The sequence below is a fragment of the Arvicanthis niloticus genome, chromosome 1 (assembly GCF_011762505.2).
Source record: "Arvicanthis niloticus isolate mArvNil1 chromosome 1, mArvNil1.pat.X, whole genome shotgun sequence".
Taxonomy (NCBI): domain Eukaryota; kingdom Metazoa; phylum Chordata; class Mammalia; order Rodentia; family Muridae; genus Arvicanthis; species Arvicanthis niloticus.
The window spans coordinates 98,958,007-98,972,367 of NC_047658.1; the positions used below are offsets into that span (position 1 = coordinate 98,958,007).

General features: G+C 45.3%; 1 protein-coding gene across 1 annotated transcript in view; it reads right to left on the bottom strand.

The window, feature by feature from the left end:
* The window catches only part of Cpxm2 (carboxypeptidase X, M14 family member 2), a 110,265-nt gene that overhangs the window by 21,463 nt on the left and 74,441 nt on the right, over positions 1 to 14,361 (bottom strand). The window contains exons 6-7 of the mRNA XM_034523459.2: positions 13,535 to 13,685; positions 5,069 to 5,157 (exon numbers count right to left, since the gene is read on the bottom strand). Of these exons, the coding sequence (XP_034379350.1) occupies positions 5,069 to 5,157; positions 13,535 to 13,685 (240 nt within the window). The remainder of the gene's footprint in view (positions 1 to 5,068; positions 5,158 to 13,534; positions 13,686 to 14,361) is intronic.

The window sequence follows — 14,361 nt, forward strand, 5'->3', positions numbered from 1 at the left end:
GAGTGATTAAGTTACATAGGCTCTCCCCTTATCAGTTGACTGAGTATCCTTATGAAAGGACTGGAGGAAACCAGGCTATTTGCCTTTCCACCTTCCACGTGATGACCCAGGAACAAGGCACCATGTCAGAAATGGAGAGCAGTCCTCACTAGGCACAGAATCTGCTGGTGCCTTGATTGTAGGCCACCGATATTAAGAACTATGAAAAAAAAATCAACTTCTGTTGTTTAGAAATTACTCGATCTCTGGACTTTAGTAAATCTGTGATCAGACTGAGACAAGAAAGAGGTGAAAACTGCTGACACGCCAGCACAGTGAGGCTATGGAGGAGTCTTTAGACTTGGGGTTCTGTTGATATAAGGATGCTTGTCAGTGAATGGAAATGTTTCTTTTAAAAAAAAAAAAAGTATTTAAAGCAGTAGATGAAAAGTTTTCTTCCATCCTCTTCAGAAACTACCTCTAATCCAATGAAAATGGAATTCCCCATAGAAAGAAAAGAAAGAAAGCATAAAGACCATCCATGGGTCAGAACTTTGGTTATCTGGACTGCTGGGCATGCTACTTTGCCTGGCTTTCCACCATCACCACCTATCCTCACACTCAGGCTGACCACACAGCATGGGGGCAGGCTCAGCTCACTTCCCCCACAGTCCAAAGTCCCACGCCACCACCTACATCAGTAGTGCCAGCCAGCTGCTCTACAACTCCTGCTTCCTCCTTAACTGCTATCTACCTGCACCATATTTAACAGCAGCCACTCTGCAGCTCCTGAACATCCAGGGCCTGGCCAAACCAGGTCCCAAACCAAAGACAAGGTATACTTTCCTAGGAATTCTATACCTCAACTCATTCCTCAACAAGAGCATGCCACATCCTACCTTAAATATACCCTAACAGTTGGCTCAGGTCAACTACCCTCCTCAGAAATGCCTCTTCTCTTACACCCCAATCCCAAAAGTTCCTTTCCTAGGAGCTGTGGCAGGGACCACTAGCCTTCCCTCCACAGAGGGACGGAATACAGCTCACTTAGGACCTGTCTTCTTTCCCAGCACCCACCTGATACCCCTGCTCCCTCCCTTTTATTCTTGCCGACCTCTTGGCTTGGACAGAGACAATCAATCTTCTTTCCTCTCTGTCTGCTAAAGTCAGCCAACAATCCAGATACCAACTGGTCCCAGCTATAGCCAAAGCTTCTCGCAGCCACGAGCAAGCAACTCGTCTGTCCCCATCCCATTTGTCATGACTGTAATGATGACATTAAGCACATGTATGCTAAATTTCATATTATAGACTTGTGATAAGTGACAGGGACACGACCCCCATCATTCTAAGTGAAGGAGATAGAAGAAATGTATATTTAAACAATTAACCAGGAAGTTATAAATACACACAGTAGGAATGCCTCCAATGTTCTCTTGGCACAATTCTCTCTGCCTCAAAGTATGGATGTTTGGTTAGCCTTCACCTTCTCCTCTGCCTTCCTCACCTCTTGCCACCTCCCTCTGCCTGGAACATAAGCCATGTAGCTCGGTGCTCTAAAGACATATGCTGCATGGAAGTGACCCACACTCTCATTGCTGTCTCCCCCCCCTTTTTTTTTGGTTCCTTCTTATTGCTGCCATTCATTTTATTGTTGGCTATAAATGTCTCTTTCAGTAGTAGACTAAGCCAACTCTCCTTTCTGAGGTAGAAATATTTCTACAGCCACCTAGAAGACTCCATTGAAGGAGAGGCTAGCAATTTTGTCTTCTCATCCAGCCCCAAGAACCAGCAATCTACATAGCAGTGGCTTTTGGGCCGAGTACTAAATTAGGACTGAGAAACACTCCTAACTCGGTGATTTGGGGCTGTAAGACTTCAGAGGGGACCCAGGGTGTATGCATTGGTAACCTTGAGTCCTTTTAGCTCTGCCATCTCCTGAGCGGTGGTCATCATAGTCACCTCATGTATAAACACATACTGCTAGCTCTCCCCAGAGGACCCCAGGGATGCACGTGGGATAGCAAGGTCTCCGTAGCAGGGACTATGAGCAGTCAGCTCACTTTATATACACTTAAAGCTCATTGTGCCAACTGAACTGAAACTTGTCTCACTTCTGGGCTTGGGACACTCATCGAGCAAGACTAATGTTAACCCACCAGAAGCTCCCGAAGACAGAATGGTGGGCAGAGCCATAAAAATACCCCGAGAAAGTGGAGCAGCAGGCATGAGTCACAAACCTCAAGTCCAAGCACATTATCTCTGTTTTTGAAGAGCAAGACAGTAAGAGGAGTTCTTTAGCACATCCCACTTCTATGTCTGTGCTGACAGGTGTCTGGAAGCCGTGCGTATCTCAAGTCAAATGACATCGAGACGAGCCTGGCATGCTCACTCCATGAAACTGAAGGTCAGTCTGATAACCTCAGAAACATCTCCTACCTTTGTTCTGCGCAGCCAGCTTTGTCTCTCAGCCCACAAGACCTCCCTCTGAGGGGCATTAATTAGCCTTTGGTGAGTCCTTACTTGCCAATGTAATCCTGAGGCTGTTTCTGCGTATCATCTTTAGTCAGATTCTTGAGTAGCTAAGGATTCTTTAATTGTCGATCCATTTACATACTTTGCAGCACACTGTTGTAGACTGCTGTCCTCTGACATACCAGCCACTACTGGCTTCAACAGAGCAGCTATGACTACTTGCCAGATACCCTCAAGATCCCCCAAGAGACTGGAGGCCCCAGGGAGTTTAGAGGTCTGGTGGGGTGGGGGTGGGGGTGGGGGTGAGGACATCTTCCTGGAGACGGGGGTGGGGGGGAGGAGGTATGGAATGTGGAACAGTCAGAGGGTGGACCTGGAGGGGAATAAAATTTGGAGTTTAAAATAAATAAATTAATTAATTTTAAAAAAGATCTAATCCATTGACCACTGACCTCCACTCCTAGGAAAAAGGAGCAGGGCCATTGGACTGTTCTCTGAGAGCCCAGCCATTTCCTCCTGTACCTCTCTGTCAGATGAATGTGATTCTAGTCTAGCTGCAGGTGGCCCTGTCTCAAAGGAGCTAGAGTATATAGAAAGCAGAAGGCTAAGTGAAGCTGTTGGAGGAGTCTGCCTATGCAGCTATAAAGACATGGTTATTCATTCAGGGCTGAAACTCTCTGTTGGGGCAGCAGTTTTAGCATTGCCTACATTCCTGTAAGTAACCCCTAACTCATATTCTGTACGGAAGCCCAATAGACTCTTCGGTTTAGCAAGTCGGATGTCAGTGAAATCACATTCTACCATTAGTGCCCTTTCTGAGGGGAACAGATATTTGTCTACCTAGGAAACATGCCATACACATGCTGGGTGTGGATGAGGAACAGGACTTCAGAGACAGTGAACTGGGTTCAGGTGCTGCCCTTTCGGCCTTTTCAGGGGTGTGTTGCACCCAGCATGCACAGGCTGACACAGCTCAGAGTTACTAAGAAGCAGGGTCAGTCTGAAAAACTCATACTTGATCACCAATTCCTACTACCTGGACGCAGATTCCTAACAATGGTAACCACGAGTTCTGAGGCCTGCAGACAGAAGCACAGACAACTGATAGAACACTTCCATTGAGATTTCCACTTCACTGTGTCTGAGGTGGCTCATGTATAGATATTTTACAAATCTTCCAGGTCACACATGGTATGTACTCACTGATAAGTGGATATTATCCCAAAAGTTCAGAATATCCACAATATAACTCATAGACCATGTGAAGCTTAAGAAGAAGAAAGATCAAAGTGTGGGTGCTTCAATCCTACTTAGAAGGGGGGAACAAAATAATCACAGGAGGTAGAAGGAGGGAAGGACATGGGAGGGAAAGAGGAGGAGGGAAAAGGGGGGCAGGATCAGGTATGAGAAGAGACAGGAGAGAAGTACAGAGGGCCAGGAAATTGAACAGATGTAGCAGTGGGGGATGGGGAACTGGGGGTAGCCACTAGAAAGTCCCAGATGCCATGCCGGGGAAGCAAGAGGTTCCCAGGACCCAACAAGGATGACATAAGCCAAAATATCCAACAAAGGGGAAATAGAACATGTAGAGACCATCTCCAGTAGTTAGGCATGGCCCCCAGTTGAGGGAAGGGGCCACACACCCATCTCAAAGGTTTTAATCCAGAATTATTCCTATCTAAAGGAAATGCAGGGACAAAAATGGAACAGAGACCGAAGGAAAGGCCATGCAGAGACCACCCCACCTAGGGATCCATACCATCTGCAGGCACCAAACCCCTACACTATTGCTGATGCCAAGAAGTGCTTGCTGGCAGGCGCCTAGTAGAGCTGTCCCCTGAAAGGATTTGCCAGCATCTGAACAATACAGATGTGGATGCTCATAGCCAATCATCCACCTGAGCATGGGGACCCCAATGGAGGAGTTAGGGGGAGAACTGAAGGAGCTGAAGGGGACTGCAACTCCATAGGAAAAACAACAATATCAACTAACTGGAACCCCCAGAGCTCCCAAGGACTAAACCACCAACCAAAGAGTACACATGAGGGGAACCATGGCTTCAGATACATACGTAGCAGAGGACTGCTGTATCTGGCATCATGGGAGGGGAGGCCCTTGGTCCTGTGGAGGCTCAATACCCAAGTGTAAGGGGATGTTAGAGAGATGAGGCAGGAATGGGTGGGAGGGTGGGGGAGCACTCTCATAGAGTCAAAGGGGAGAGGGGATGGGATGGGGGTTTTCAGAGAGGAAACCGGAAACAGGGAGAACATTTGAAATGTCAATAAATAAGATAACCAATAAAAAATATTTCCAGATCGCTCTAATGGACAACCAAGATTAAGCTAAAAATCATGCAGACCCATGAGAAGGCCTCCTGTTTTACCATGAGCGCCCTCTCAGCCTCAGGTCCATAATCATTATCTTCCTTCAGCCAGTGGCCCAGCTCAAACACACAGAAGCTTTGGGAATTAGGACTTCAGTGACAAACAGCTAGCTTTGCGCCTCATTTCAGCCTTTTCCTAGCAAAGGAGGCCCCGTTTGGGGTTCACTCATCGGCTCATGCCCCGTTGCTCTTTGAAAAAGTCATGTTGAGTCCCCACACTCTGGTCTTACCTGGCGCATTTCCTTATAGTTGTGGTGCTTAAAATCCAGGTCATCAGTGGTGGTCATCTCATTACGACGATGATAATAGTTATTAGGATCTAGGGACAGAAAGATGGTTTGGAATTCACTCACAGTCAGCCATGGCCTCCCTGGCCGGAGCCTGGTGTATTTGGTGACAGTAGAGACAGAGCTGAACTTCTAACACTGGCTCAGAGGCAAGAGAGCCAAGTCCCCAGGGAGCATGTGGGAGTTGGAACTGTTTGGTGATTAAGAGTGAACAGTTACAAGGCCCGCGCTTAGATCTCTTCTTGGCGCTGTGTGATCTCGGACAAGCTACTTGAACAGTCTGTGCCTTATTTTTTCACCTGTTTGTTGGCTTATAGTAAGCAGTAGAAGAGATAGATGTGTAGAAGGGATAGCCTGTGTGCCTGGGCCGCTTTCAGTACTAAACAAATAGGAAGTTCAAACCCACACAGGTAAGCTAGGAGACATTAGGAAACATGGGCCCATTCTTAATCTCTTAGCTGGGATGCATTTCTTGTCATTCTTCCTAACAGAAGCCCAGCATGTGAGAATCCCCTCTTTCTGCCTCTTAGAACTCTCATGTCCCCAGTCACATGGGCAAGTCACAGCACTCAGTTGCTCCGACTGTGCCAGCGGAGGCAAAGCTCTTTGGCACAGAGGAATAGACAGTGACAAACGATGCTGAAACACTGCCCGCATGCTGTGGTGGCCACCTAACCATGAAGAAACTGGTCCCAGTACAATCTTGGTGACCAGCAGGACACAGAGGCACAATGACAACAGAAGCTCCTGGTCAGCCAACCCTGAAGTCAATCCTTCTATGACATTTAGAACCAGAAGCACCTGCTGTAGTTTCCATATGAGATGGGATTATAGGCTCACATCCCTAGCTAGTGACATATTTTAAGATGAAGTGGAACATTCAGTGGACAGGGCCTAGATATAGGAACTAGGGGGTGCCTTTGAAGGTTACATCTGGTCCCGAGTCCCCTCCTCTCTCTCCTTCCAGCCTACTGTGTGGGGAAGAGCATTCTCCACATTTCCATAGCCATGGTGTTCCATCTCACCATGGGCCCAGCCAATGGAGCCAAGAACCATGTTCCAGAAACCTCTGGAGCTGTGATCCAAAATCAATCTTTCCTCCTTTTAAGTTGTTTATGACAAGTATTTTGTCACAGAGATGAAAGTCTTACTGACATAGCAGCCTCAGAGGTATGACCAGAATGCAGTTACAGACGTAACCCTGAGGACTGGGGCTCTGGCGCAGGGAGCACGGTCTGCTCTCCCTGGCCCTCTTTTTACTTAACCTGACTTTTCTGTTTAATTCCTACTTGTTGTGTATATTATTCCAAAATAAAAACCATACAGAAGAAACAGGGCAAGGAGGAAGAAGAGTATGAGCAAGACTGACAAGAAGGGACTCTGGGCCTGCCTTGACATCCATGTCCTCATCTGAGGAAGGGTGACAAAGGTACTCAGGCCTTGGTCATCATGCTGACATTTCCCACTAGAGAATTCAGTCACCAAGACTCAGTCAGAACACAGCTACCACCCGACCCCACGTGAAGAGCACTCAGAGCTTCAGAAGGCTACAACAGCTTGGGCTCCGCACGAGTGGCTCAATTCTGAAAGCAGGAGCGATGGCAGGTAGCAGAAGGACCCCTGGGACGTTAGGATCAGCAGAGAGCCCTCTGTGCCACCAAAGTCCCCAGACTAGGTGCTCCAGCCACCTAATAGACCTACCTCAGCCCTGCCAAATCAGATTCCACATCATAACCAATCCCAGATACCTCCACAGGCTCTGTGTGAGAAGCGTCATGCCATGACTACATCACAGAAGCAGGAAGGAGGAATCAGCACCTGCTTCATACACCCACAGCAGCTAGCCCTCTGGCATCTATAACAAATCACTTTAGAAACCAAGGCCGTGTACAACAAATTAGGAGTCATATGAGACTCGGCCACCAAGCATAGTGTCACATCTTCATGAGAGACCTAGCAATGCTGTCAGAAACAAGTAACTGTCATGTGAGGCGGTAGCTTGCAGAAGGAAAATAGGCATTTAGTCCAGGCAAGGCCATCTGGGCTCTGCCAAGGCCCCATTTATTTCTCACAGGGCTGCGCATGCCTTTGGAAAGAGCTTTCCAGGGCCACGGGTTCCAAAGCCAAGATAAGAGCAACACTTTCTGGTTTTGCCATTTATTGAGACAGAGTTCAACATGCTGTTTTCTAAGAGCTATTCAGCGTTCATCCTCTGCCTCAGGGGTATCTTTACGGAGGATTTGAAAGCCCCCTTTTCCTCAAACACCAGTAATGCCTTCAAGACTGTGAAAGGGAGCTGAAGAAAAAGCTCAGAGCTCTAGGTACAAAAGATTTCTTGATTAGGAAATATTCTTCCTTCCTGGAGACTAGTCAGTATATTGAAAGGATCCAGGATAAGACAGAACTGTATCAATATGCCAATATCTTTCATGATGCTGAGTCTTCCATATTTAATAAATACTTCTTCATTTCTCTCTCTCTCTTTCTTTCTCTCTCTCTCTCTTTTTCTCTCTCTCTCTCTCGCTCTCTGTTTTTTTATTAACAACGTTTTATTGAGAATTTCTTAAGAGTCCATCTCTCAATTTTAAAAGTAAAATTGAACTCAGAGAACACAGTTAGCCTGTCAGCCATCTGCTTCTATCTCTGGCTTCCTTATGTTACAAGAGTCCCTTTCTCCCGTTGGCACCTATTTCATGTGGTTCAGAGTTGTCTTGCCCCATGTGCCCAGGTGTAAGCCTGTGACCCAGGTCCAGGCCGTGAACTCATTTGCACAGTTCAGCTAGTCACTAGGTCAGAGACAATCATGGGACAAAAGCCATGCTCTCAGTTCAGCAATCCCCACTGGGACCAAGATCTCCAAAAGGAAGCAATGGTAATGTGTGCCCTTTGGCTCTCTGAACATTGCAACAATGGTCCTCAAGGAAGTGAATTCTCTCCAGGAATTTCAAGCTAGGAAAGGTACAAGGTGGAAGCCCTGTGCCAGCCAGAGGAGGCACTCTCCTCCCAAAGGAGCACCCAGTTCGGACCACCTCGCACCAGAGACTGGAGTTTACACAGTGATACATCTTGATCAGAAATGTTCAAAGTGATGTGTAAGTCCCACCCTCTATTTAAACCTAAACCTCAAGTCAGGACCCGTAGATGGACTTGGGGGTTCACTGCACCTCACTGTTTGTTTTCCAGTGAGACCACATAGAGCTCCTCTCTCTGCATTCTACTGTGCCTTGTCTCTTTAACAGGATGACTGAGCATGGGTTTCTGAGCCTAGCTCATTAGGGCTCCCAGGGCCCAGGTTCTGATCCTAATTACTCTAATGACATCAGCACCTTAGGAACATCTCCTTCTGGGGTCACTCAGGTGGAAGGAACTGGAGTGCTAGTGACAACCTGTCAGTCTGCAAGAGGCTCCATTCCTGACCACAGCAAGAAGCCCCTGAGATATTAGCCGCACCCCTGCCTAAAGCCTGTCACACCCACCCCTGCAATTTTCATTTGTCAGCCAAATTCTCCTTAAATGAATCTGAGTAGGACTTCTGGCATTTGAAGCAGAAGTCCTGAATGGCTGATTCCATCTCTGTGCCTTTATTCCACAGATGGAGCACTGGCAAGCCAGCTTCCTGCCTCTTTTCATGTGGTTAATTTTCAAGATCCTTTGTACTAAAACCCAGTGATTCCTTGGGGGGGACTCCTTACCTACAGGGAGAGAAAACTCCAGGCACAGCACCTAAAAGCCTACTCACTTCATTAACTTAGTCCAACCCTCTCTTCTCAACATACCAGCCTACTAATTCTGCTTCCTGAGTCACCCCGTCTGCTGTGTGGTCTCACAGGGATACTAGGCAAGAAGAAAGAGAAGGGGAGGACTCTGTAGACATCTGCTGCCCTAGCACTGTTGGGGACATGTGAAGGGCAATATTCACATTCCTCTGGGACAATGCATGTTATCAGTGGTCATTTTTAAAAATTATTTATTTATTTATTTATTTATTTATTTATTTATTTATTTACTTAATGCATATGGGTACACTGTCACTATCTTCACACACACCAGAAGACATTGGATTCCATTACAGATGGTTGTGAGCCACCATGTGGTTGCTGGGAAGCGAACTCAGGACCTCTGGAAGAGCAGTCAGTACTCTTAACAACGGAGCCATCGCTCCAGCTACCAATGGTAGACAATGCCCATTACTCTTGTCATGGTGAGAGGTCATTGACCCTTTTATAAAAGTGGTTACCAGGTACCTCCCATGTTGGATTCCATTGAGGCAAGACCCTTCCTTCTCTAGAGAGAACATTTTGTTTTATGTCCTAAGAAAGAAACAAACTGAAGCCAAAAGGAAAAACAAGACTCACCAGGGGATAAGAAAAGAAGGGGAGAAGAGGCATCCCCCCCTTAATGAGATGCAGACCAGGAAGCCCAGATTTAAAATGTTGTAATGAAGATCTCTAAGCAGCCTGAGATTCCTGTTCACAAACTGGCCTTCTATAAGAGTGAGAAGAGCCACATGCTACCTATCACTACTCCTAACGTTAAAGGCAACCAACTACATGGGGCTTTAAACATAACTAACAGGTAAGCTAGCAACAGTAAGTAGCTTGCAGTTGTTGTAGGTGACAGTAGTTAGTTATTACTCCTTCCAGAATTCTAAGACACAGAACCAGTCTTAGTTGATGGGTAGACAAGATGAAGCCACAAATATTAAAATTGAATAATTCCTCCTTAGGGCCACTGAGTCTTTCCTGCTACCAACCTCACTCCAAGGCCTGAGCTAGATTCTGTCTCTATGGAATAGAGAATGACAGAATAGCACACACAGCATTCTCCTCTGGTAGACTCTGAAGTCGAGCACACATGCACACACGCATACACACACACACACACACACACGCACACGCACACACACACACTTCCACCTTGATAGGCTCGAAAGAGTGGAACACTGCTGTCACACCCAAGGCTTACAGAACCTGAGACAAGGGCCATTTTACACTTTCTTCAGTAAAAGCTACAAAGAACAAAGGTCCTACACACATAGCTCCTCCCACTTCCTAGAGTGCCCTCTCAGCTCTCCAAGGTGTAGCTTTCACCTGTGCTCTAGTAAGAGTGACTTTCTATTACCTTCCTTCCCCAACACCTTGAGCATGATGTCAGGGTGCTCTTTCTCTTTCTAGATCTAATAAATTGTCCCCAAAGGCCCTTCTGTGTCTATTCTTAAAATCTTTTTGTTTTACTTTGTTTTGTTAATTTAAAACAGAGTCTCTCTCTATAGCTCAGTCTGTCCTAGAATTTACTATGTAGATCAGGTTGGCTTTAATTCTGTGGTAATCTTCCTGCCTCAGTTTCTGGAACACTGGGATCACAGGCAGGTGCTACCATGTCTAGCTTCTGAATTTTTTTTGATATCAATAAAATAAAAAAAAAATAAAAATAAACCAACCACCTGCAAAGAAGACTCTGTGCCACTAGTAACATTCTATACAGCAATGGCCAACCAGTGCTGATTTTCCTAGGACTGTCCTGTCTGGTCTCAGGCAGATCAAGACATATGATCTAATGTGTCACATGATCTAATGACTCAAGTACAGGAAGCAGGTCTCCTTTCCTATGACATAAAGGATAAATATTCTCTTCAACAAAACCAAGAAAAAATAGTATATTAAAATATTCTTTTTAATCTCTCAAATCTTGTGACCATTGTAACACCAGAGGCCACCAAAACTACATAGATAGCTATTGTTAAGACATTAAAATGAAGAAGATTGTGCTTACTGGGGTGTGTACAACCCTCCTTTTCAAACACGTCTATCATCTATCTATCTGATCTATCTATCTATCTATCTATCTATCTATGATCTATCTATCTACACTTGTGTATAGATTTATATTAAAACCTTTTAAAAAATAAATTTGGCTTTAAAAAATGAACCTACATATTTATCAGGTAGAAACCAGATCAATACTATGTTCACACTTAAAATCACCCAGGGTTCACAGTTCTTCCATTTCTGTAATGTTTCAAATGCCCACCAAAAACAACCTAACAGAGAAATAATTACTTCATGGTACTTACTCAAGGTGCCCTGTACCTTCTCCTAATGACACATGAATTCCTGTCATGTGAAGCCATGGCTCCACCCTTTAAAAAAAAAAAAAAAAAAAAAAAAAGTGGGGGAGTGCTAAGTAAGGGTCCTGACCTGGAGGAAAGGAGACAGAGCCTCCTTACAGATGATGCTGGCCAAGATTTGTGCTGGCAGATATCCTGAGCACCATGAGCCCAGAAGTTTCTGGATAGCAGCAGGCTGGATGTAGGGCTGTAGCAGAAACCAGCTATGAAAGGAGACTCAAATCCCAAAGAAGTGTGTTCTGATGAGCTCTCCTTATCAACCTCAGAAATATGCACAGCCTCTGTCCCTGCAATTCCACTTGTTACAACCAAGTTCAAGCAACAACTGTAGCCACAGGGATGGATGGACACACACACACACACACACACACACACACACACACACACCATTGACAGAAAAATAAGACAACTAACTGCAAGATTGTTTATAGAGTCAAAATTCTGACTACTGAATTTCCAGCTACCACAGGCCAGTTAAAGGAGTAAGATTTTGTCCACAGACCAGGAGAGAAAGTACTCACAGATGCCCTTTCCTGGTTTCTTTCTGTCAATGTGACCAAAAGCAATTTATGGGAGCAAAGAACTTTTTTTTCCAGCTTACAGATCACAGTTCATTGTATGGGAAATCCATGGCAGAAATTTGAAGGTAGGGCTTGCTATTCTATGCAATATTATCCCTGACCAGGAACCCACTCACAGCCAAGGAGATATAGCAGGGACTATAGAGGATGCAGCATATTTCCTAACTCTCTGGCTTGTACTTAGCTAGCTTTCCTATGCAGCCTAGGGAATGGTGCTGCCCACAGAGGGCAGAGCCCTCCTATATCAGTTAATGATCAAGAAAATCCCCCACAGACCACCCTCATCCAGGAAACCTAAAAAGTGAAGACTCTTCTTCAGTGGCTCTATGTTGTGTCAAGTTGACAATCAAAGCTAATCAGGACAGGCTCCAATAATTTTTATGACATGAAAAAAATTACAAGCTAATAAGTACAAACAAATCTAAAATGTAAATGTGTGTGTGTGTGTGTGTGTGTGTGTGTGTGTGTGTGTGTCTGCTATGAGAATCATTATGTGGATAGACAGAGCTGACTTTCTTACCTATGGAGGATACATAATCTAAAAACCTACAGTTGGCAAAGCCATCTTATACATATTATAGGACTGCAAGAGAAGCAGTAATGTAATGTTAAACATGCTTTGAAAACACAGCAAGTGGAAGCGCATGGCAGAGCTGGGCTGAGTACTGAGACAGAAGCAGCACTGGTGGTGGATTGTCTCTAGAAGGGCTGGGCAGGACTGGGGACCCACAGCCCATGATGCTCCAGCTTATTCTATGAGCCTGAGAGTGAATATACTTTGGGGAGAAATCTGGGCGAGATGAACCATGCTTCTGGTCCTGTTCCTTATAACCTGATTGGGGGAAGACAAGAATGTGATATTCCTGCAGGTTCTGACAGGTGCTAAGGGGTGGGTTTAGGGCCAGTTGCTTTCCTAGAGCTGTCTCATCAGGAGAAAGATGCCTTTTCCATGGGTCTACAGTAACATTATCCAATACCTTCTGAAAAGCCAGCCTATCTAACCTTTCTGGAGCAGATACTAACAGTATCTAGAAGGTACGTGTGAATCTCCATTTGTATCCAAAAGTTAGCCCAAATGCCATCATGTGAATGGCCCATAAGAGCAGAAGGAACAAGCATTCATTCAGTGAAGACACAGGCATCCAAGCTCTCTAGACAGCAACTACAAATGATCATGGTCAAGTTTCTTCCACCTCCTGCCCTACCTTTGCACTCAATACAGTGAGCATGCTGGGAACAGCTACATGTCTTGAGGGCAAACATATTCTATAGCACTGAGAACTGAATCTAGCTTTGCACATTTGCATATGATTCCCCACAAAGTTACATCCCTAGCTGACAGCTAGATGCTTTTTTCTCACTTCTGAGCGAGTGATCTGTCAACCCTGACATACATAAACATCATCTTAAAATTACAACAGGCAAAACCACACTTGGCAAGAGAGCCTGGTGCCACCAACGTTTGTGTTTCTGCATTGGGATTATGAAAAGTTGTTTTTCTTTTCTTTTCTTTCTTTCTTTCTTTCTTTCTTTTTTTTTTTTTTTTTTTTTTTTTTTTTTTTTTTTTTTCTTTTTTGAGTAACCTGTGTGATAACAGCAGGCACAGGAAAATGGTGGCTCAGTTTATTTTGATTCATCTTTGGGAGGCAGTTGTCTTTCATTAGGAAACAGCTTTGCCGGAAGTGCAGGGGGCAAACTCACCTGGCAGTGGGCAGCCCAGGATCTCCATTCTCATGCAGATACTCCCATTATCAAACCAGGACTGAGGGTTTATGCGAATGTAACGGGCCACCATGGGGACTGGCAGCTCATTGAGCACAGGAATCTCCTTCTCACTGTTTCCTTCAAATATCTATTGACACTCAAGGGGAAAGAGGAAGCATTTTAAAATCTTCATCCTCAAAGGTAAGACAGCCAGCAACTCACTCATTCCTTGGAGTCCTATCAAGCAGTACATATGCATGCTGGGAATCAAGGTAAAAAGGAAGAAATCACCCCTGTACTCTGCCTCAGGGAGCCCTGTATCTCAGTCTATAATGAGGGCAAAAGAATGCTCTAGAGCTCGGGCTTTTAAAGGGAAGTAGACCAGGCCAAGGTTTGGAGCAGGGAGAGGTTCTGTTTGGCCTGACAGAAAGCTACTTAGACGGTTAGGAATGGGGTGAAGTTCTCAGGTAAAAACATTAATGGAGAAGCCCAGCAGTGGGCTTCATAGGTAGAAGACCAGCTGGCTCTGTTCTGCTGGTGCAAACAGGACTGTTGATGTAACAATCAGCCAGAAGGTAGAAGGAGAGGGGGCTGCAGTCAGTGGGTAAGATGCTGGATGCCACACTGGGAATGGCACTTGAGAATCTAAATTTGAGAGTAACAAAACCCCTATGCTGAAGCTAATCATGCAAGGTGGCTAGAAAAGTTAGGGCTCTCAGGTATTACAGCTGCAAGGGTCCCCAGCTGCAACTTGCTAACTTGTAAACTGGATCAGAGGCTGCATCCCAAATGTACTTCTGTTGAAATGTGTGGTGGTTTGAATA